This window comes from Pipra filicauda, unplaced genomic scaffold, assembly GCF_003945595.2.
Source record: "Pipra filicauda isolate LSUMZ 115617 unplaced genomic scaffold, ASM394559v2 scaffold165_size2600900_pilon, whole genome shotgun sequence".
Classification (NCBI taxonomy): domain Eukaryota; kingdom Metazoa; phylum Chordata; class Aves; order Passeriformes; family Pipridae; genus Pipra; species Pipra filicauda.
The window spans coordinates 2026695-2047321 of NW_024104162.1; the positions used below are offsets into that span (position 1 = coordinate 2026695).

The following is a 20627-nucleotide window of genomic DNA, read 5'->3' on the forward strand; positions in this document are numbered from 1 at the left end:
TAAACAAGAGGCTTTTCTCCAAGAAGCTTTGGGAGAGAACCCAAAGCTCTGCTTTGGTGTTGAGTCCAAGGTGCTGGTGCGTCCTGTTGCCCTGTGAGTTGGTGGGAGGGGGCAAGAGCAGGTACCCTTTTCCCTAAAACCTTTTGCCCATGGGCTCTGGGGCCCATGCTGACCCCTGCACTCCTCCTGCTGTTACAGCCCACCTGTACAAGTGCTCAGCCCTACGGGAGAGCTGCGGGCTGTGCCTCAAGGCTGACCCGCGCTTCGAGTGCGGCTGGTGCGTGTCGGAGAGACGCTGCTCCCTGCGGCAGCACTGCCTGGCCTACGAGAGCAGCTGGATGCACGCCAGCAGCGGCAACAGCCGCTGCACTGACCCCAAGATCACCAAGGTACGTGGGGACAGATGAGTGGAGATGGCCCAGGAAGGGGACATGGAAGATGGGCGTAGAGATGGGGATGGGGCTCTCTGGTGGCGCCTCATAGCAGCCAAATCTACTCGATGTTTGTGTAGTACTTGAATGTTTTTTGTTGCCAATTTAATTTCCAAGGCTAAAATCCACTCTCCCCCACCCCCATGCTCTGGGCCTTCTGGCCCATTTCCGAGATTCCCACCATTCCTGCACATGACTGGAGGATCCAGGAAAGATGCAGCTCCAGGGTGCTCATGTTGCTGTGTTTTCTGGGGCCAGTAGTTCATCATCATCCCCTTTCCCTGAAAGCTTTTTTGACCTTTGCTTAATAAGATTGTGTATATTCATGTTCACATGCCTTTTGGGCCAAGATCAAGGTTCACAAGGAGGGACTGGTGGGTATTTTGGCTGGATACCTTCTGCTTACCCATGGCTGGCTGGGCCTCAGTGGTGTTAATTACTGGAGACTTAGCACAGGATCTGATCTGTTTGAGTTTCAGTGCCTTATCTGATGGAAGCTGGAAATGAGAGTCTTGGCTTTTCTCTGTGCATGCTGCCTGCCTCTTGCATAGCATGGGCACTGCAGTGTGCTGGGTGGCAGCCATGTGGGGAAGGGGGGAACACCCCAACAGGCATGTCCCTGCCTGCAAAGAGCCCTGCCTGCGAGAAGTACTGCCTGCAGAGAGCTGCTCGGGGCTGGTGGAGTGCTGGCAGGAGAAGGGATCCATTCCTGGGGAAGTGGGATTAAGCCTCAGAGTCCACATCCCTACAAGGAGGTCTGCTGTTTTGTGTGGAGCTGCAGGGCTCCCTGTTCCCAGTGGCTTCTCACCATGCTCAGGCTGAACTTCCCAAGTCTGGATCCCTAGGGATGATGGGGGTGGAGACTGCAGTGGCCAGGTCACGGCCAGGGTGGCCTCTTTTTAGGCTGTGCCCTGTCCTCTTTTGTGTTCATGTGACTGGGCTGCAGGCATTCACACACATGCTACTCACAGCAGCTTCCCAGCAGCTGATGGTGTCCAGGGTTGGTAGCAGCTCTCCTGCCCTGCATCGTTATGAAATTTTGCAGTAACTGTAGGTGCAGCAGGAACAGAGCTGTTAGCAGGTGGGCTTGATGCCACTCTGCATTAGTGCCATGGGGGTTGGCAGTCCTGTGGATGTGTAGCTGTTGCTGTGATGCTCCTCCAGCACCCTGCCTGTAGCCTGCTGCTTCCCACTGCCCCAGTCCCACATCTGGGCTGTGGGCAGGCTTGGAAATGGTCCAGAGAGAAGCCTGGTGCAGAGAGGGCAGCATGGGCTGATGGGGGAAAAGAGTCTCCTACAGTGATTTCATGAGGAGCTGGAGCCTCCTTCTTGCCCAGCCCACTGGAGTGCAGGTGTCTCCATGGGTGCTGGGGCTGGCTGGGAGATGGCCGTGGTTCTTCACCCTTGGAGTGAAGAATCACTTACCCATTGCCCAGTGGTGGGGACAAGCTCCTTCCAGACCTCTGCGGTGTCTTGCCTGGTGCTCTCTGTGACCCTCAGAGTGATATCCTTTCCCTTGGGAAGGGGGAATCTCTTGGCCTCAGCACCTCCTGGCCCTGCTGCGGCCGCCAGAGCTGAGAGCAAGCCAGCTGCTTGTACCCACTAGAGCCGTTCGCTTGTTGATGTAAAAGGACCCTGTGAAACCAATTAGGAGAAAAGCAGCAGTGTTTGTTGGGGCCAGGGGTCCAGAGGTTGAAGGGGGAAAAGGGGAGGCTCCAGCAGCCCCTGCTCTCCTTCTCAGCTCCCTCGTCCTGCACACCTTGTTTAGCTGTGACCTCCCTGTGCTGGGCGACCAACGATGTAATTTCATTCCCGGGCTCATTCCTCCCCGAACCATGGCCCTTGTCAGCTTTGCTGCGGAGGAGGAGGAGGAATTGAACATGCCGGAGCAGCTTTTAACACTCATTTAGAAACACCAAACAAACAGCCGCTGCTTGCCAGCCACCCTGGCGGAGCTTGATTTAAGGGGAAGACCCAACCTGATGCTGGCTGCAGCTGCCAGAGCGAGCTCCAATCCCGTACTTGGGCAGGGGCTGAAGAGGGTTTGGGCAAACAGTGGTTCCCCACAGCCCTGGAGGGTTTTGTTGCTGTGTAAATGGTAAGCTGTAGTTGCCTTGGTGGGAGTCAGGGCCCAGGCACCAGGCCCAGCTCTGCTGTCCTGGGACATGTCCCATGGGTTGCCTTGTGTGCGGGGGAACTGACTGCCCCTGTTGAAGTTTGTGTGTGCTGAAGGTGACCAGCCCAGTGTGAATCCAGAGGGCAGAGGTTAACCCTAGCAGCGATGGCTGCAGTGGGTCCGTGCAGAAACAGCCCCTGGCTCCATGTGGTCCATCAGGGCTGGTACGTGGACTGTGTCTGCTGCTGCACATTTCCCACCCCCAGCTCATCTGCCTTTCCTCCCGCGGAGGTGATGTCCGGGAGTGAGCCCTGCACGAGTAGTAGGAGGAGGCAAAAGACGAGGAGGCTCCAGCTGGCTCAGGCCCCAGGGTTGCAACTGCCCAGATTTGCCAGGAATGCAAAGAGCTTGCATGTGCTTGGTTGTGGCCTGAGCCTGTCCAGGAGCTGGGCTTGGTGCAGGCAGGGGTGCCTTCTGGTGCTAGAGGGGCTCTTGGCCAATGCTGCAGGAGCAGAGAAGGGCATCACATGCAACAGTCTCTTTCCCTGGGCTAAGATGTGCTTTCTTCCTGGACTGACCCAGGCCACATTCCTCTCTCCCTGTCCTGCTACCTGCAGCTGCTTTTTGCCCTGCTCTGTTTTGGTGTCACTGGGGTCCAGCCCCGTCCCCAAACCCGCCTGGGGCGTGCAGCCCTGCCATTCATCCCAGTTAGTGCTGCAGGTGGGCACTGGACCTTGGGGCCAGTGGTGGCTGATGTAAAACTGCCTGTAATTGCCTGGTTGGAGGCAGCAATGGGCCCACACCTCTGTTCATCCATCATCCTGCCACCGTCTGTCAGGCCACACCTGTCTGCTTTATTGGGCATCATCCTGGTAAATGAGGTGCAGCGCTGGGGTCCCGTCCCTTCCCAGACAGCCGGTCTTAGCACAGGGTTTACCGGCAAAGAGAAACCCTTTTCCCCCCTACCTGCCATTTCCCCCCTCCAGGAACCTGGTCAAGATGCTTTCTCCTTTGAGGTCATCTTGGACGTGGGAACCTCATCCCTGGCTACCTGGGACCTGGCAAAAAGCCAGGCACACCCAGGTGCTTCCTTGCCGGCTCAGCTGGAGCCGTGGCTGATGCTGCCCTGTCTCGTTCCCATCCCTGTCCTTGTCACCTGCGAGACAGCTCTGTCCGCAGTGGGGTGTCCAAATCCCAGCCCTCTGCTTAGACACATCTGGTATCTCCTGGCTTGTTCCTGGGGGGATTTGTGGATGCAGCTGTCACTGGGGAGGTATTTCCTGCTCTGTGGGCAGCTTACAGACACCCTGGCATTTATCATCACCCATCTGCTCCTTGCTGCTCGTAGGGGAGTAACACACATCCTGCGGCTGCCTGGACTGCAGCCTACCTGAGTGAGGTGTCCCTGCGGCTCTTCACCCTTGTGACAGGCCATGCTCTCTCCTAGTTATTCCCTGAGACTGGCCCCAGGCAAGGAGGGACCCGTCTGACCATCACTGGCGAGAATCTGGGCCTGAAGTTTGAAGATGTTCGCTGGGGCGTTCGAGTGGGCAAAGTGATGTGCATCCCCATCGAGAGCGAGTACATCAGCGCTGAGCAGTAAGTGCCTGGTGAGGGGCGGGCGTGCTCCAGATCACCTTGGTAGGTCAGGGACAGGGGTGCTGGTGCTAAATGCTGCAAAAGGCCTGGAGCTGGCTGGACTGAACTGGGAGAAAAGTACCTGCTGGTTGTGGTTGCTCTGGGAGGAGCCCAGAGGCTTTGGGGAAGCTCCCTCCATGGCTGGAAGTGCCAACTGCCACCACCTTGATTTCTCATGAATCTACTGGCACCTGAAACCTTTGCTTTGGTGCCAGGACACTGAGAGCTTCTTCCCCTCATCCTTTAGGATTGTGTGTGAAATTGGAGATGCCAGCTCGAGCAAGGTGCATGAGGCACGGGTGGAAGTGTGCATCCGTGACTGCCTGCCCAACTACCGGGCCACATCCCCCAAGAGCTTCACCTTTGTGGTAAGCCCTGTGCCAGGGGACAGGTCTGGCACCCCAGGGGGGAGGTGATGGCGGGTGGTTTTGGGTGGTTTTCTGTGTGAATTGGAAAATTTACCATCGTTTTCCCGGGGGACAGGTGGGGCTGCCCTGGTCGGGCATTGAGTCATGCTGGTTGAATTTCTCTGAGTCTGCCACTGCTCTGCCTCCCCACTGTCCTACTGGCACTGCCAGCCCTTAGTACTGTGCCCAGCCCACAGGTCCCTCTTGTCTGTGGTCCTGTCACCCAGTCGAGGCTGTTTGGGGATGCGGGTTTCGGTTCCCAGCCTGTCTGACTTCAGGGGTGCTCTTTTCCTTTGACAGACACCCACTTTCTCCCGTGTGGTCCCAGCCCGGGGTCCTCTCTCCGGCGGCACCTGGATCGCCATCGAAGGCAGCCACCTCAATGCTGGCAGCAATGTCTCTGTGACCATCGGGGGACGGCCCTGTGCTTTTTCAGGGTGAGGGGCACAGAGGAGGGTGGAGGATGGGCTACAGGCACCTTCGAAGGCAGCAGGACCCCCTGACAGAGCAGCAACCAGAAGCCTGTGCTGGGAAGCCAGGAGGGATCCCGGGAGCCAAACCCCCTGGGTGGCCAAAGGTGTCTCCTCTTGAAACCTCTGTGTGTCAGAGGCTGCAGGAAGAGCCCTAAGAACAGGGATTTTTCTCTAAAAGCACAAAGCCCTGAGGCATGAAGTGGATAATTTTTAGATTAGGGATGATAATGGAGCGGCTCTTTAAATATTTTCCTGTGGTAATTACTGGTTATCAGCCCTAATCGCTGCTGTTTGCAGCAGCCGCAGGATGGGAATGCTCAGGAGCTGCTCAGCCTTTCTTAGCTGCCTTTTGTTTCATTTCTTGGGTTTTTTTTTTCACTTTTCCTCCTTTCTTTCTTCACCCCCCAGCTGTTTCAGAAGGGGAGAGGGGCTGGGGCAGGGGGCTCCCAGGCAGCACTGGTCCCCTGGCTGCCCTCGCCTCCCTCCTGCCCAGGCACTGACAGCTTGTGTGTTTTTGCTCCAGGAGAAGTGCCCGTGAGATCCGGTGCAGGACCCCCCCTGGGCACACCCCCGGCGGCTCTCCCATCCTCATCAACATCAACCGGGCAGAGCTGAGCAACCCAGAGGTGAAGTACAACTACACGGAGGACCCCACCATCCAAAAGATTGATCCCGAATGGAGCATCAACAGGTGAGTCGTGAGGAGCTTGAGAGATGCTTAGGGGACTGTTTTCCACACGGATTCCCTGATTCTAATGGGTACATCTCCGTGGTGCAGTGATAACTGGCAGGCTGCGCTCCAAAGACATGGCGAGAGGAGTGTGAGCAATGGCTTGGCACCAGGGCCCTGTTAACTCCTGGCCTGCAGTGCTGAGCCTGGCAGGGGGCAAGAGCAGACAGTGCTTTGGATCTGCTTAATTTCAGCTTGACATTTGGCGGCGGCAAATAAAATTAAAATATTTCCCATTGGGGGATTTTTTGAAATGTTTACATATTTTTCTAAAAGGTTTGAATTGGCTGGAGAGGAGGCAAAGGAATCCATTAAGAGCTAGTGCCAAGGGAAACCTTCCCTAGGCTGTTGATGAGGAGCAAGCTCCCCAGGGGCACGGTCGAGCTCTCTGGGACCACAGGGCTTTTAACACCAAGCCATTGAGAAGAACTGGCAGGGTTCAGCCTGTCCTGTCACCACTGCATGTGTGATGGAGAAAGGCATGGCAGAGAGGAACTCAACCTCCTTGGGATGCCTTCCCATTGTGGATGCTTAGTTGCCTTTAGCTTGGGAGCTGTCTTCAGATCTCAAACCTGGACACAGAGTGGGATATTAGTGTTAATTATCAAGTTTTATATCTCTGTTTGGCCTCTGGGTCAGCCTAGATGATTTGGCAGTGATGTGTGCCAGATCCTGCCAGCCATGGTGACGTGTGGGTGGGATAAGAAATTCCTGGGACGTTGTGGTTTATCCAGGCTGGGACAGATGGGCATCTGGCTGGAGAGAATGGGTGCTTTCTTCCTAGAACTGGGGACCCAGTGTGTCAGCTGCCTTTACTAACCCATGGTCTCCACATCTCTAGCGGTGGGACGTTGCTGACCGTGACTGGCACCAACCTGGCCACCATCAAAGAGCCCAGGATCCGGGCCAAGTACTGCAGCTCTGAAAGGGAGAACGTAAGTGATGCCAGCTGGGGGCAGTGCACAAGGAGGAGGGATGCCATCCCTATGCAACACAGGGCAGAAAGTGCATCCCTTGCCCATCAGGTGTGATGGTGGGGAAAGGCTGAGGTCCAGGGGCTGCTGCCCAAAGAGGGGCACTGATCTTTCTGCAAAGCCTCCAGCCAGGTGCTGTCAGGAGAGGGTTAGATCTGAGTGTTCAAAACTGATGGGAGGTTTGTGGGATATCTGCAGGATATTGACAGAAAAAGCCTGTCCCCAGTGACCTCTTGCCTGCTATCCCTTGCACATCCATTGCAGACAGGAGTCTATCTCTGCCCTGGGGTGGGATGTGATGCCCGTTGATAAAACAGAACAGGAGATTCCAAATCTAAACCCTGTGTCCAGAGATGTTGCTTTCAGGAGATCCTTGTGGGGTTTGATCCTGACCTCTCTGTTGGGAGCTGGGTGTGACCTCGGTCTGTGCCTCCTGCAGAACTGCACGGTCTACAATGACACCACCATGGTGTGCTATGCACCCTCCATTGACAACCCTGTGCGGAGCCCTCCGGAGCTTGGCGACCGCCCGGATGAGATCGGCTTCGTCATGGATAACGTCCAGGCCCTGCTGATCATCAACACCACCAATTTTGTCTACTACCCAGACCCTGTCTTTGAGCCCCTCAGCCCCACAGGGATGCTGGAGCTGAAGCCCAGCTCTCCCCTCATCCTCAAGGTAAGGCAGTCTGCTCCTGGGGGCAGAGGAAGGGATATGTCCCTCGGTGGAGGTGGCGTTTTGTCTCTCCTGGGGCTAAGTCCCACACTGTGAGATCATGCATTTGCCTTATGTTGAGTTTTTTTTTAAACATTCCTCTTTGCATGAGAACTGACAATGTCATTCCTTGTTCCCTCAAAGGGCAGGAACCTGCTCCCTCCGGCTGCTGGTAACTCCCGCCTCAACTACACGGTGCTGATTGGAGACACTCCCTGCACCCTGACTGTCTCCGAGACCCAGCTCCTCTGCGAGTCCCCCAACCTCACTGGCCAGCACAAAGTCACGGTAAGTGCTGACACAAGTGCCTTTGCTCCTTGGGTCCAACGTGTCACAGAGGTTCAGTCTTTATCCTGGTACTGGCCCTGCTGTGTGTTTGTCCTTGAATAAGGACTGGATAGTCTGTGCACGTGCAGGAGCATCTTCAGGAGCCATCTTTCTGCTCCCTGTGCATCCCTTTTTCTGATTACGTGTTTGGTAGGACAAAATACTTTGCCCCCTCCCCAGCACGCTCAGCTGGGTGTTCTTGTGTCCTGGCTGGCCCTGCCAACAACCTGCCTTCCCTGCTGGGTGCAAGGCAGGGGGGTTCCCACCTCTTCCCCCCAGTGCTGGCACACGCTGTAAGGCCGGCTGCTTTGTTTGTGGGGTTGTAGCACAGCGGTATTCGTGCTCCAGGACTCTGCCTTGTTGAAAGGGACCCAGCACGGTCCCCACCAGGCTCCCCATCCATGGGGGAACTTGCTTTACATCCCATCTGTTGCTGTAATGTTGTCTGAATGAGACATCAAACTCTCTGCCTGCTCCATGTGCACTGGCAGCATGTGTCCTGCATGCCATTAAAGCACGTTGCACTGCTCCAGACCAGCCCCTGCCATCCCTTCATTTTGCCACATCCTTCATGCCATGGGCTGGGAGTCATGCCCCAGTTTCCAGCTTGGTGGGCACCAGCAGGGAGGGCTGCCCTGGGTGCACATCCCCTGACACCAGGTCCATTTTTTCCCCCACCATGGTGCAGATCAAGGCTGGAGGGTTTGAGTTCTCCCCGGGGACACTGCAGATCTACTCGGACAGCCTGCTCACCCTGCCCGCCATCATCGGGATCGGCGGTGGGGGTGGGCTGCTCCTCCTCATCATCATCATCGTCCTCATCGCCTACAAGCGCAAGTCCCGGGATGCTGACCGGACCCTGAAACGCCTCCAGCTGCAGATGGACAACCTGGAGTCTCGGGTGGCCCTGGAGTGCAAAGAGGGTGAGGGATCCCTGTGCCATCAGTGTGGGGATCTTCTAGGGTTTCTTACTGCTCCGAGGCTCAGTGTGCTCCCAACCTTCCCCTGCTGCCTTCTGGAGAGGGAATGGGAATGGGCAAAGCTGCTTTGTCAGTGGAAGTGAACTCATTTTGGGTGGGATTTGGGGATTTTTCCAGTTAAGATGATATTCTCCATTTCTCCAAATCGGATAAAAGACAGCAAGGAGGGTACCGAAGGCTTCCTGTGAGCGGGCAGTCAGTCTCTCATTATGTGACAGACGGATGCTGTGAAATTGGACAGAATTCCTTGTATGATCCTGCTGATAAAACCTAATTGCCCATTATCCCCCTGAGCTGGCTCCAGAGGCCCTGACCCTGCCAGCCACAGCCACAGCCAGCACTGCGAATGGAGCAGGCACCAAAACCAAGATAATAAAAAGGGGAAAAAAAGACAACCCCTTTGCTCCCCCAAATCCCCATCCCTCTGCATGCCTGCGGATGGCACTGGTGACAGAGAGAGGGGAGGGAGCTGGTGGAGGGGATGGTGTCTTGTCTTCCACAGCTGGCAGATAAAAGGATCTGCTTTTAATTAAAAGGCACAATCTCTTCCCTGCCTTTTCTCTTTTCTAGTCCCGCTAGTTACAGATAAGATAGCACGCCTTTCAAGCTGACGGTTTGTTTTTTCTCATCAGGCTGACGAGCCTGCAGTCCTCTGCCTGGCTTTCAGCTCCCTTTAAAGTGCTGTTAATTTGATTTTTCTGAGGGTTTTCTCCCCCCACCACAACCCCCTTCCCTGGTGCATCTCCAAGACTCCTCTCCCGTCAGCTTTTCCCTGTAGGTGCAATTAAAGGTTCAGGACCCCCCTGGATCGTGTTCCCCTGGGAGTCACAGCTGACTCTGCTCAGATTGGGAGGTGCTGGGGTGGGTGTGTTCAAGTTCTTCTCTCAAGTATTTAGGTCAAAAAGAAATGAGGACATTCTTGTGGTTTAGGCTAACGTTTTCCCTCAGAAGCTCTGGTTTTGTTCAAGTCTTGCTGTTCCCTGCTGCCCCCAGCATCCCTGGGAGGCTGCAAGTGCTAAGCAGGGGGGATTTGAGCCCCCTGGGACCTGGCAATTCTGTTCCCAAATCTGCCACTTGATTTATTCTGGGAATGTCATCCCTACACTCTGCAGCTCAGTTTCTCCATCTGTGAGACAGGGACAGCAATCACAGCCTGCCAGGAGGAGGGATGCTGAGCATATTCACGCCTTGAGGGGGTCCACCCATGGGGTGCTGGGGGTGCAGTGGTGGGCTGAGTGCCAGTGCTGTGTGCTGGGTCTCCAAGATGTGTAATTCAATTCTGCTTTTCCCACCCCAGCCTTTGCTGAGCTGCAGACTGACATCAACGAGCTCACTAACGACCTGGACGGGGCTGGCATCCCCTTTCTGGATTACCGTACCTACGCCATGCGGGTTCTCTTCCCGGGGATAGAAGACCACCCTGTGCTGAAGGAGATGGAGGTGTGGGTCTGTCTGTCTGTCTCTGTAGTGTTTCACACTGGGGATGTGCCACTGCATGAGTCCCTGTGCCCCAGGCACAGGGCTGGAGAGATGCTTTGGTTGGATGCTGGCCCGGTGTGGTGCAGCAAAGAGCATCTCGCCACGTGGCAGCCAACACGGATGTGGACTGGCTGCCAAATGGTTACTGTGCTCTCTGACATTAATATCAATATTTATATTAATATCATTGCTGCTGTCATTTTCTACAGCACTTGCTTTATTCAATTGGGTTTGTTTGATGCCTGACCGGTCACTCGTTTTTAGCAGGCTTGTCTGACATTGCCTGCTTGCTTGGCTCCATTTCCCCACGCAGAACCCATCCTTGGCATCTTTCCCCTGCTCCCCAAACCAGCTCCTTCTCCTCTCCCGTCCTCCCCACCTCTGTATAATTTAGTGCATGCAATTGCACAGCAATTGGCTTCTCATGTGCTGGGCTGCTGAGGCCGCTCTTGATTAGAGAAAGGAGGGGGGTGACCTCCACTTCCCCTCACTGCTGACCCAGCACAGTAATTAATGTCGACGTGGGCTTCACAATGTATTTAGGAGAAGTAATTGGCCCTGGTGCAAGATGCACGGTCACTAATTACAACACAACAAGCTCTTACCAACTCCAAGTGCACGTGCTGGCGTTGTACGCCAGCATGGCTACAGCACGGGCCCTGGCCCTCTGCCTGCTCTCTTTCCCTGGTCCCTAATCCCAGCTCTGGAGCATGGTGGGGACCCTGTTTCCGTGGATTTCCCCTTGCAGCTCAGGTTTCCGGATGCTCAAAGCTAAGCAGGCGTGATCGTAGGCCTCCCTGGGGCACAACCCTTCCTGTCTGTCCAGATGCCTGGTTCTCCTCTCACCTCTGCTCTTGCTCCATAAGATTTTCCCTAAAGAGGAAAGGGTATCAAAAAGGGTATCAGAGGATGAATTTGGCATTGGCTGTGACAGGCTGGGTGGGAGTTTGTCCACTTCCAGCTCCTAATTCAAAACATCCTGCTTGAGAGAGCCCGCTAGCTCAGCCTGGCCTGGGAAGCAAGGGGTTAAAGTTGCAAAGGAGAAAAAAAAAAATCCCCAAAAGAGATTAAATAAAGCAACTACAGTTGTGTAAGCTTCATATAATTTAATCAGGTTTGCTTTTATTTGTCTCTTTACTCAGAGTGTAACATTAGCTATTGCAAGTGACGGGAAGGAAACAGTGCTTGCTCATGCACACACTAATCCACAGTGAGCACCGGGTTGTCGGTACCAGCTCCCTTCCTCTGCAGGGTTTGGGGGGAAGCTTGTTGCTTTGTGAGAATTTAAGCCTGATTAAATATTTAATTCAGTATTGTTCATTTATTTCTGCTAATGATCAGCAAGTTAAACACAGGGGCTTAGGGAGGCGACGGGGCAGGGGCCTCAGACATTGCTGTGCTGCTCTTGATGAGGTTTTCATGTCCTCTCGTGGGATGGTCACTGTTGGGTAGGACCTGTTTCCTGTCTTATTGAAATCCTGCTGCTTTACAGCCTATGGTCTACTTTGACTGATCTTGACTGCAAAAGCACCAGCAATCCACAGGGGTGGGAATCCAGCATAACTCCTGCTGCCCCAGTTTCACTGGTGGGTCTGGTAGGTCTGCAGTGCAGCCAGTGCACTCCAACCAGCTCTGGGGTCTTGCCATGCTGGGGAATCAACTGGCATCTCTGTGTCCCCACAGGGAGCAGCTCATGCTGCTTAATCTCAGGCGTCTGCTGAGTTACCAGCGTCATTGCATCGAGGTCCCTGTGTGTCTGGAGGGAGGGACTCCAGGAAAATATAACTTAAAGTATTTCCATTCCTAGCAGGACATCATTCTCAGGCCTGCATTAGGAGAAATTGAGCCATGTGGTGCCCACTAGAGGAGCCTCAAGGATGGGGGCAGAGAGGGTTTGTCACTCCCCATTGCTCTTCTGAGGTGCTCTAAGGCAGGTGTCCCCTCTCACCTGGGTAGTGAGGGTGACAGTCCCACCTGGGGACCCATATCAGAGAGTTGACAAGGACGTGGTGGAAAACAGAGTTTTTGTCCAGTGGAAAAGAGTATTTTGAAGAGCAAAATTACAACTGTGAGGAATTTCACTGAACTGAAAAGTGCCAACCCAAAGTTTTGACTGAAGTTAAATGATTTGATGTGTCAAAACCCTGTTCTTCATTTTGAGTTGGTGTTTTGAAATGAAAAGTGTTGTTTTCTTTCCAAATACCTACATGAAATGAAATTTTACGCTTATTCTCCCATTCAGGAAGACAAGATTGGGGAATAGTTTTAACCACAGCAAGGCTTTTGTTCAGAGGAAATCTAACAGGAAAGCAGAGTGTTGTAGAAATGTTCATTTCTGGTAAGGACTGTGGTCAGGGCTGACCAGACCTGGGCTGCCGATGGCAGCATGGAGATGAAAGCATCCCAGCCCAATCCCTGTTGAGTCCTGCATGGCCAAGTATGGCCAGAAATACACCTTCAAACGTCTCATGAGAAAAGGGACTGTTTCAGGCTGTGTCTGGAGTGGGACATTGCCAGGTTTCTGCTGTTTGCTTCCCTGTCTGAAATCCATCTCCCCCAAACCAGGCGGGTTTGCTGCTGGCGGAGCTCAGGGTTGTGGCTTTATTTGCTTTCTATGCAATACCCCAAGTGCATGTTGCAGTGACTTGAGTGGGAATTGGGCTGCTTGTTAGCTGAAATTGAAAATTATAATTTGTGTGCGTGCTTGGGAGAGAAAGAGTGCGTATGGGAGGGAAGTGCATTTATGTGCCTGCACACAAGTGGAGAGAGTCTTTGTATGGAAGGGTGTGTATATATAGACATCTCTATACAGCGATGCCCTGAGACTGTTAACCTGGTACTGGGGTATTACAAACTAGATAACACTCTGGAGGGAACTGAGACTGATCACCAAAGAGGAAGCTTGACAGTATGGAGGGAGGAAATCCAGCTGCTTCTTGACCCTTTTTCATCATTTCTTCTTGTGGGATGAGGGTGAATCCAGGGTATTGTTCAGCCCAGTCACCTGTTTGTCACCCTCCTGGTCATGCCTGTCTCTCAGCTTTGCTCTATCCTTTCAGGTCCAGGCAAATGTGGAGAAGTCCTTGACCCTCTTTGGTCAACTCCTGAACAAGAAGCACTTCTTGTTGACCTTCATCCGCACTCTGGAGGCTCAGCGGAGCTTCTCCATGCGGGACCGCGGCAATGTGGCCTCCCTCATCATGACGGCGCTGCAGGGCGAGATGGAGTATGCCACAGGTGTGCTGAAGCAGCTCCTCTCTGACCTTATCGAGAAGAACCTGGAGAGTAAGAACCACCCCAAGCTGCTCTTGCGGAGGTGAGTAAACAGCCGAGAGTTTGGAGCTGTGGGACAGTGCCCAGGCTCTTCTGAGTGTGGTGACACGAGCTGGTGTCCTTTGGGGATGCCGTCAGTGATGGCTTTGGTGTTGGCTGTGGCAATGTGAGCACTGGGTGTGTGGTCAAGCATTTCCTTGCCTGTTTGCGTGCAAGTGTGAGAGGGATGTGGGACCACCTGCCCCCAGCCAACTCAGAACAGCCATGGGATGTTCTCACTCTAGTTTGGCCCATGTGGGCTTATGTTGCCTGGGAAGGAGTGACCAAGGTACTCGGCAGCTACTAGCTGCACAAGCTGGTGCAGGGAGGGTACACGCTGGTGCCAGGCACTGTCGCATGTAAGGATGCCCCCGTCTGCCTTCCCTTCTCCAGGGGATCAGGTGGTCCTCCCCACCTCTTGGCATGTGGAGCGTCTCTTGCCTTGCCTGGCAGCTGCATGGGTGCCTCTGTGGGCTGGCAGCAGGCAGGAGTCCTCCTTTCCCTGCTGTCTCCTCAGGGCTTGTCCACCTTGCCAGTCACATGGGGGTTTTCCCGGGAAAGCCAAGTGGATTTTTGGAAGCTGGGAGTCTCAACGGGGCTGGTGGGAGTGCGAGCAGGAGGCAGCCTGCCAAGCCCTGCTGTGAGTCTGCCTGGCCCATCAATATTTAACGATAGCTCTGAGCTCTCCTTCATCACAGACTGATGAATATTGAAAGATACACCAAGTCCTGAACAAAAACTATTAATAAGCTCTACTGGTTCAACTCGAGGCCCTCTGTGCCATCTTCTCCCTTCACACACCATGCTGTGCCTCCCCATCTCTACTTCCTCCAGCCCAGTGCCACCAGCCTCCAGCAGAGATGCAGGGATGGCCGAGCAGCACAGGGCTGGCATGTCACCAGGAAGGCTCAAGGAAACCAGAGCATCTTCCAAACCTCAGCTGATGTTCGTGGCATGGCCAGACTGGACAAAACCTGTGAGGTTTTGTGTACTTGACCATGGGGAAACACCTGGAGAAGACCCAGGTGTGAGCTGGTCCCAGTTACATCCGTGTTGCCAGTCTTTTAGACACATTGCTTTCTTTCTCTGCTTCATTTATCATGTTACAAGGGTGCCCTTAATGTTTCAAAGCATCTCATTAGCAGAGTGTCAGAGGGGTGTGTGGTGCAGACCTATGGCTGACTGGGAGTCGGGTGGGTCTTGGAGGAGCCAACCGGTGTTCCCCATCCCTGTTCCCTGAGTGCATCCTTAGGCTCTTCCCTTCTGATTGTCCCTCCACAACACCAGGTTTCACTGAAATATTAAACGCATTTCCAGCTCTTGAAGTAAATCAATAAAATATAAATAAAAGGCAGTATGAGGAGGCCAGCACAGCAGCGGCTGATCTGTAGCAGTAGAACAGGGGCAGAGCCCAGCCTGCGCCAGTGCAGTGAGAGCTGGCAACCCAAAGACTGTTGATCCCCAGCCCCAGCACTCGAGGGCCCATTGCAATTAGGACAGGGATGAGGCCCCCTGGTCAGTGCCTTGCTTGTGCCTCCCTGAGTGATATTTAACAGAGCCACTGTTCTTCCTGAAGCCATGGCGTGGAGTAAGCGGTGCCAAGGGCTGGGCTTCTCCATCCAGTTGATTAGCCCTGCTGTTGGGTGTGAGAGTGTGCTTACCGCCCAGGGCAACTGGATTAACATTGATCTAACTGGGGAGAGCTGTTATTTATTTTGTTGTTGGATAATCCCCCCCTTGCTGTGGCATCTGGCTCTATTGCGGATAAAGACAAACATCCGCCAGAGCTCGAGTGGTGGCACTTCAGATGAGCATTACAGGCTTGTCAGCAAAGGACCTGGTCCAGGGCTGGGGAGAATGTCTGCTGAATTGCTTCAGTCCACTCCTCCCTTGGCTTTCTCCCCATGTCCCTTTCCTTCTCCTTTTTTTTTGTTCCCCATGATGGATTAATTTTTCCTGTTGGGGCAGGAAGTCTTCCCTTCCCTGGAGGCTTGGGTAATGCTGTCCCCAAATGATTTAAGGAAGGCTGTGCTGTTCCAGGGGCGGGGGGGGGGGGGCAAAAAGGGCTAAACCCCATTAGCACAAGAGAAAACCTTAGAAGGGGCCATATGACCCTGAGTCAGCTTGAATAAACTCTGGGAAAGTGGATTTCCTAGCCCAGCCATCTGCTCCTGGCCCATCTGTTGGACATGGCATTGCCGTGGGGCAGTGCATGGCATTGGACAGTGGGACTCCTTCTGGTGGCTCTGACATATGCGTTTCTTCTGGGTTTTGTTTCTTGAGTCAACTCGTTTGTATTTGTTTCCCTGGTGCAAGAGGAATGCAGCCACATCCCTGAGGTTATTAGTATTGCCTGTGCTTTCAGGAGCGTCTGCGTTTGCAAGTGGCTGATCTGATGATTAATGCGTGGATAAGCTGAAGAAACCTAACCAGAAAGGGTCGAGGGACTGGCTGGCATTTTTACTTTAAAAGGAGTGAAAGCCAAAGCCATGATAAAAATAATAGATGTGTTAAGGGAAATTTTAATCTCGAGGCAGAGAGATAAGGTGTTGTGTGTTAAGCTCCACCTGTAGGGCTGCACAGTTCACCTGGCTCTGGTGTCACCCTCAGCTCCCTCCATGCCAGGCTGCCCCTCTCTCTGCTGGTGTGGCACATCCTGGATGCAGTACCAGCACCCGGAGGGACCCACATCCTATTTGGACCCACCATGTTTCACTCCCATCCTGCAGGATCTCCCTCTTGTGCATGGTCCCAAACAGACACAGATCCCCCTGGACCTTCCCTGCCATGCTGCTTTGGAGCATGATGGCATCTGGATTGGAACCATGCTTTAGGAAACTAGGGGCAATATAGAGGTTTTCTTAAGGCAGTTTTGGCCGTTCCCTTCAACTGTGTCTCCGAAAGCTGAGAGACATGGCTCCATTTTTAAATTCCTTTTGGAGCAGGTGGTTGCAGCACTATATACCTGCAAACTCCTATATCACTCCCCACTCCCAGGGAAAGGTTAAATCTCAAGCCTGGCACAGTCTCTGTGTTCCAAAGGTACATGGAAAACAGGTTAAGCTTCCAACCACTGCTCTTACTCCTTCCTTCTTTAATCCCCTTGTTTATGGCTGAATTAGTACTAGAGATAAGTTTTACTAAAAATCTATTGGGGTCAAAGACTCTGGACCTAAATCCAGTGGTGGCTTTAACCAAGACCTTGTACAGTGGTCTGGTGGTGGTTATTATCCTCTTGCTCTACTGTGGGCCCCCTGCTTTGAAGCTTTAGAGATCAAGGGGTATGACAGAGGTTGCAGGGAAGTCCCTTGTCACCTGTAGTGGTGGCCCGCATCAGGGCAATGGCAGTGATGAGTGCATTACAGGAGCAGAAGGCAGCAGCAGCTCCCAGGTGGGGAGAGGGGTTTCCAGCTAGATCGAGCACGTGGTTTTGTGGGAGGAGGTGCTCCTGTCATGGGAACGTGGGTCAGGATCTGGCTTTGCCTTGCAACCTCAGCTCTTCCTTCAGGGTGTACTTTAACTGGGGAGCTTGAAGTAGGTTTGGTGACATTGTACCTGGCTCAGGTGTGTCATACAGTCCTCCTGCGGAGGGAGCTGCCTGGTTCCAATGGGAGGTGATAGAAGAAACAAAGTTCATTGAAGTAGAAGGTACCGGGGGAAACAGAAAGCTGCTCATCCCCTGGGTGAGAGTCCCCGTGGGATAAGGTTGAGCTCTCCAGTTCTCCAAATATACTGGAGACCAATTGCTTCTCCCTCTTTGGGGGCTACTGTGGCTCAGCCCTGTGGATGGGCAGGCTTTCCACTAGAGCTTGTGCTGTCTGCTTGTGCCCCCTACTTTGAGGATCCTGCCATTCCACATGAGACTTTTTAAAGCCAAAAATAATTTAGCCACAGTCTAAGGGTGAAGTGGCAACGGGTGAGATCAGAGACCTTTAATATTCTCTGCTGATGGTTTTGCTCTCTACTTTCCCTACAGAACGGAATCGGTGGCAGAGAAGATGCTGACAAATTGGTTCACGTTTCTGCTGTACAAGTTTCTGAAGGTGAGTTTGGGAAGGGATGGCAACCCTGTGTGGAGAGGGAGGTGGTTTCTGCCTTGCCAGGACAGGCAGCATGCTACCCAAAGCCTGGACTATCACGCTCCTGAGCGTTGCCACTCCCTCCTGGAGCAGAGATTGCTTCCCAGACCTCTGTTCCCATCCTGGTTTTCTGAGATGTGATTAGTAATTCTGAGTCTCCTTTTTGGGAAATAGCTGAGTTTGAGAAATGAAATCCATATTGGGATTGCTTAATGCATAGTGGGTTTGAAATCTTAACAATGGTGCCCTGAGGAAAGATAAATATGAAACAACTCAGCTGAGTCTTGGAGTGGTCCCCATTCCTCTCTTCTTGCCTCTGCTTGTGTAAATCAGGCAGAAAAAGCCCTGGGAGCTGGTCCTTCTGTAGGCATGACTGTGATTGGAGGCTATTTCTGCCTGTTGAAGTTGTAGTTTGGTGAGTTGCACTTTTCATGTAGCACTGCCACTGCTTCTTCATCTCTCCAACACTGAGGTTCCATGGTAGGGGAACTGTTTCCTGCAGGCATCTCTACCACTGCTGCTTCCCCTGCAAAAGGTGCCTCATTGGGGATGAATGCCTGAGGGACCTGTTGACAACCAGGGACACAGCTCTCCGCTGTGTTAGCTTGAATTCACCTTTTTCCCAGTTTCATCAGGGTAGCAGAAGAAGATATCAAAGTGTAAGCTCTGGTTTTAGCGCTTGTTCATCTACCCATATTGAGAACATTTATTCCAACAGCACCAGTGCTTCCACCTGCTGGAGCTGCACCAGTGGCCATGTAGGTTACACAGAAGCATCTCCAGGCCATGCACCCCTGCCTCAGTCCTGCTACCGCTTTGGGATGGCTCCGTCAGGGTGAATGGCACCTGCAGTCCTGATGCTGGTCTGTCAGTCAGCAGAGCTGTTTCTTGGGATCCTGCCTGGTGTCGGTGCAGCAAGGCTGGGTGGCACGCAGCCGTTTTTGTGGGATTTCATCCCTCATTAAGATAAAGAGAGTTTGAACCATTTCCAGCCAAGAGATGAGAGCGAGCAGTAGTATGAGCAGAACTCAAGTGATCGTCAACGAGAGGTGATTTATAATATCACTTACATGCACTTGGCATTTTGCCTCTGTCGAGGGATAGCCTGTATCTATAAAAATCTCGCTAGCGTGCAGTGGAGATCGCTTGCCAGAGGTGGGAGAGGAGAGAAGCTGTGCTGGTCTTGGGGAGGTGTCAAACCTCCTTCCACCTCTTTGTGCCAGGGCTTTGCCCAGCAGGGCCCCTGCAGCAGCAGTGCCCAGTGGGATTGGATAGGGCACCGGCAGGTGGCTCTTTGGGCTCTGTGGACTTGGTGGAACAGGCAGGAGTAGCTCTCCTTGTGGATAAACTCCCTCAAGGCTCCCTGAAGTGGGCAGGGTTGTGCTTTGGCCAAGCAAAGTGTGGTGCATAGCCTATGAAGGCCAACAGCGGCGTTTGGGGATGTTGCATTCACATGTGTGACCTGACTCCCTTGGCCTGTCCTGACTGGGCTGAACCATGTGGGCAGGTGGCAGGGGTATGCTCACCTTGTTCAGAAACTGCTTTGGATCAGCTCATGTACCACCACTGTCCTGCATCTGTCCTTGTATAGCCTTGTTCCCTTTCAGAGAGGCTTCTGGGTGCATCACCAGTGCAGGCTGAGGATTAGGAGCAGCAGGTGAGAGATGTGGGGATGATACCAGAGCAGTGGTTTTTATAAAGTCCTTGGCTACACCATGACTTTGGCATGGGAAAATGCCTCCAGACTCTGAGTGGTAGCAGCAGGAGAGATGTCTGATCTAGATGCACCATTACAGAAGAAACATACACAGAGGACCTGAATAAACTTGCTGGCTGTGAAATTTGTTGTGCTGGGATTCCTTTCCCTGGGAAGTGGTTGAAACTCCATTGCCTGAGTCACTTGAGTTAGACTGGAAGAGGCTCGAGGATGTGCTCGTGGCCTCTCCTGGGTCAGAGGAGACCCACGGGGCGATTTCTACCTGTGTCCTGGCAGTGAGGATCACAGGTGGCATCAAAAGCAGGAGAAGCCTGTGGAGTAGATGGAGAGTATCACAGCAGACAGTTTGCCAGCAGGGAAACTGCCCCAAACTGCAGTAATTGTGCGTGTAAATGAGGCAGGCGGCCGTGTGCCCAGCTGCCAGATCGGCTCTCAGCAAACCTGCCCGGAGCAGGGCCGGGCATTCGACATCACATGGCTGAGATATGCTGGGGTGAGGGACAGGGACAGGACCCCCCCCATGCCCAGGGCCAGCAGCTTAGGGAGCCAGTGAGGGCTGGCAATTTCAGGAGGACCCTGTAGAAGCATTTATCAGACTCTTAATGAGACACCTCAGGGAAAGGGAGACGGATAAATTGAGACAAGTGCTGAAAAATGCACAATATTAGGTGCCTGATGAGCTAGATCTAGTCAGTAAGACAGTTTGGGAGTTAGCTGGCTTGCCTCAGCCTGCTCCCAACATACCAACACGGGCATGCATGGGGTGTCTGCAGCTGCCCTCCTCCAGCTCGGCTCTCAGAGAGAGCCCTCCCAAAGCCCTCCTCAGTCAGGCCCCCAGCAGTGAACAAACTGCATAAGGGCTGGCAGTGTGAGCACAGCCACATTTAGGGGGCAGGCTCCCTTCTGTCAACATGAGGGGCCACCTAGCCCCATCTCAGTGGTCCCCTGCTGTATTTCACCTGAAGGAGTTCATCTTGGGTCAACTGCCCGGCACTGGTTTCTTTGGTCCCTGTTCATTTTGTTGGTCTCTGTCAGGGATGATCCCTAAACCACCCTCACCTGTGGTGTCTCAGCACAGTGTGACCCACAGAGCATCTTGGCCCTGATCTTCAGGATCTGGTGGGGCCAGTGAGGCTGGGAGTGAGGTGCTGCATTTTGAGGGTAGGACCCACACTCAGAACAGGAGGGTCAGCCGAGCTGCAATGTGGAGGATGCTCAGAGTCAGGGGGACAGGGCAGAGGGGCTGTTT

General features: G+C 53.5%; 1 protein-coding gene across 2 annotated transcripts in view; it reads left to right on the forward strand.

Moving 5' to 3' along the window:
• The window catches only part of PLXNA1 (plexin A1), a 119486-nt gene that overhangs the window by 79956 nt on the left and 18903 nt on the right, over positions 1-20627 (forward strand). For both annotated transcript variants that reach the window (XM_027714936.2, XM_027714937.2), the window contains exons 12-23: positions 199-389; positions 3995-4146; positions 4433-4553; positions 4893-5029; positions 5589-5756; positions 6637-6730; positions 7209-7448; positions 7629-7772; positions 8500-8734; positions 10089-10231; positions 13330-13586; positions 17559-17625. In XM_027714936.2, coding sequence (XP_027570737.1) covers positions 199-389; positions 3995-4146; positions 4433-4553; positions 4893-5029; positions 5589-5756; positions 6637-6730; positions 7209-7448; positions 7629-7772; positions 8500-8734; positions 10089-10231; positions 13330-13586; positions 17559-17625 — 1949 coding nt within the window. The remainder of the gene's footprint in view (positions 1-198; positions 390-3994; positions 4147-4432; positions 4554-4892; positions 5030-5588; positions 5757-6636; positions 6731-7208; positions 7449-7628; positions 7773-8499; positions 8735-10088; positions 10232-13329; positions 13587-17558; positions 17626-20627) is intronic.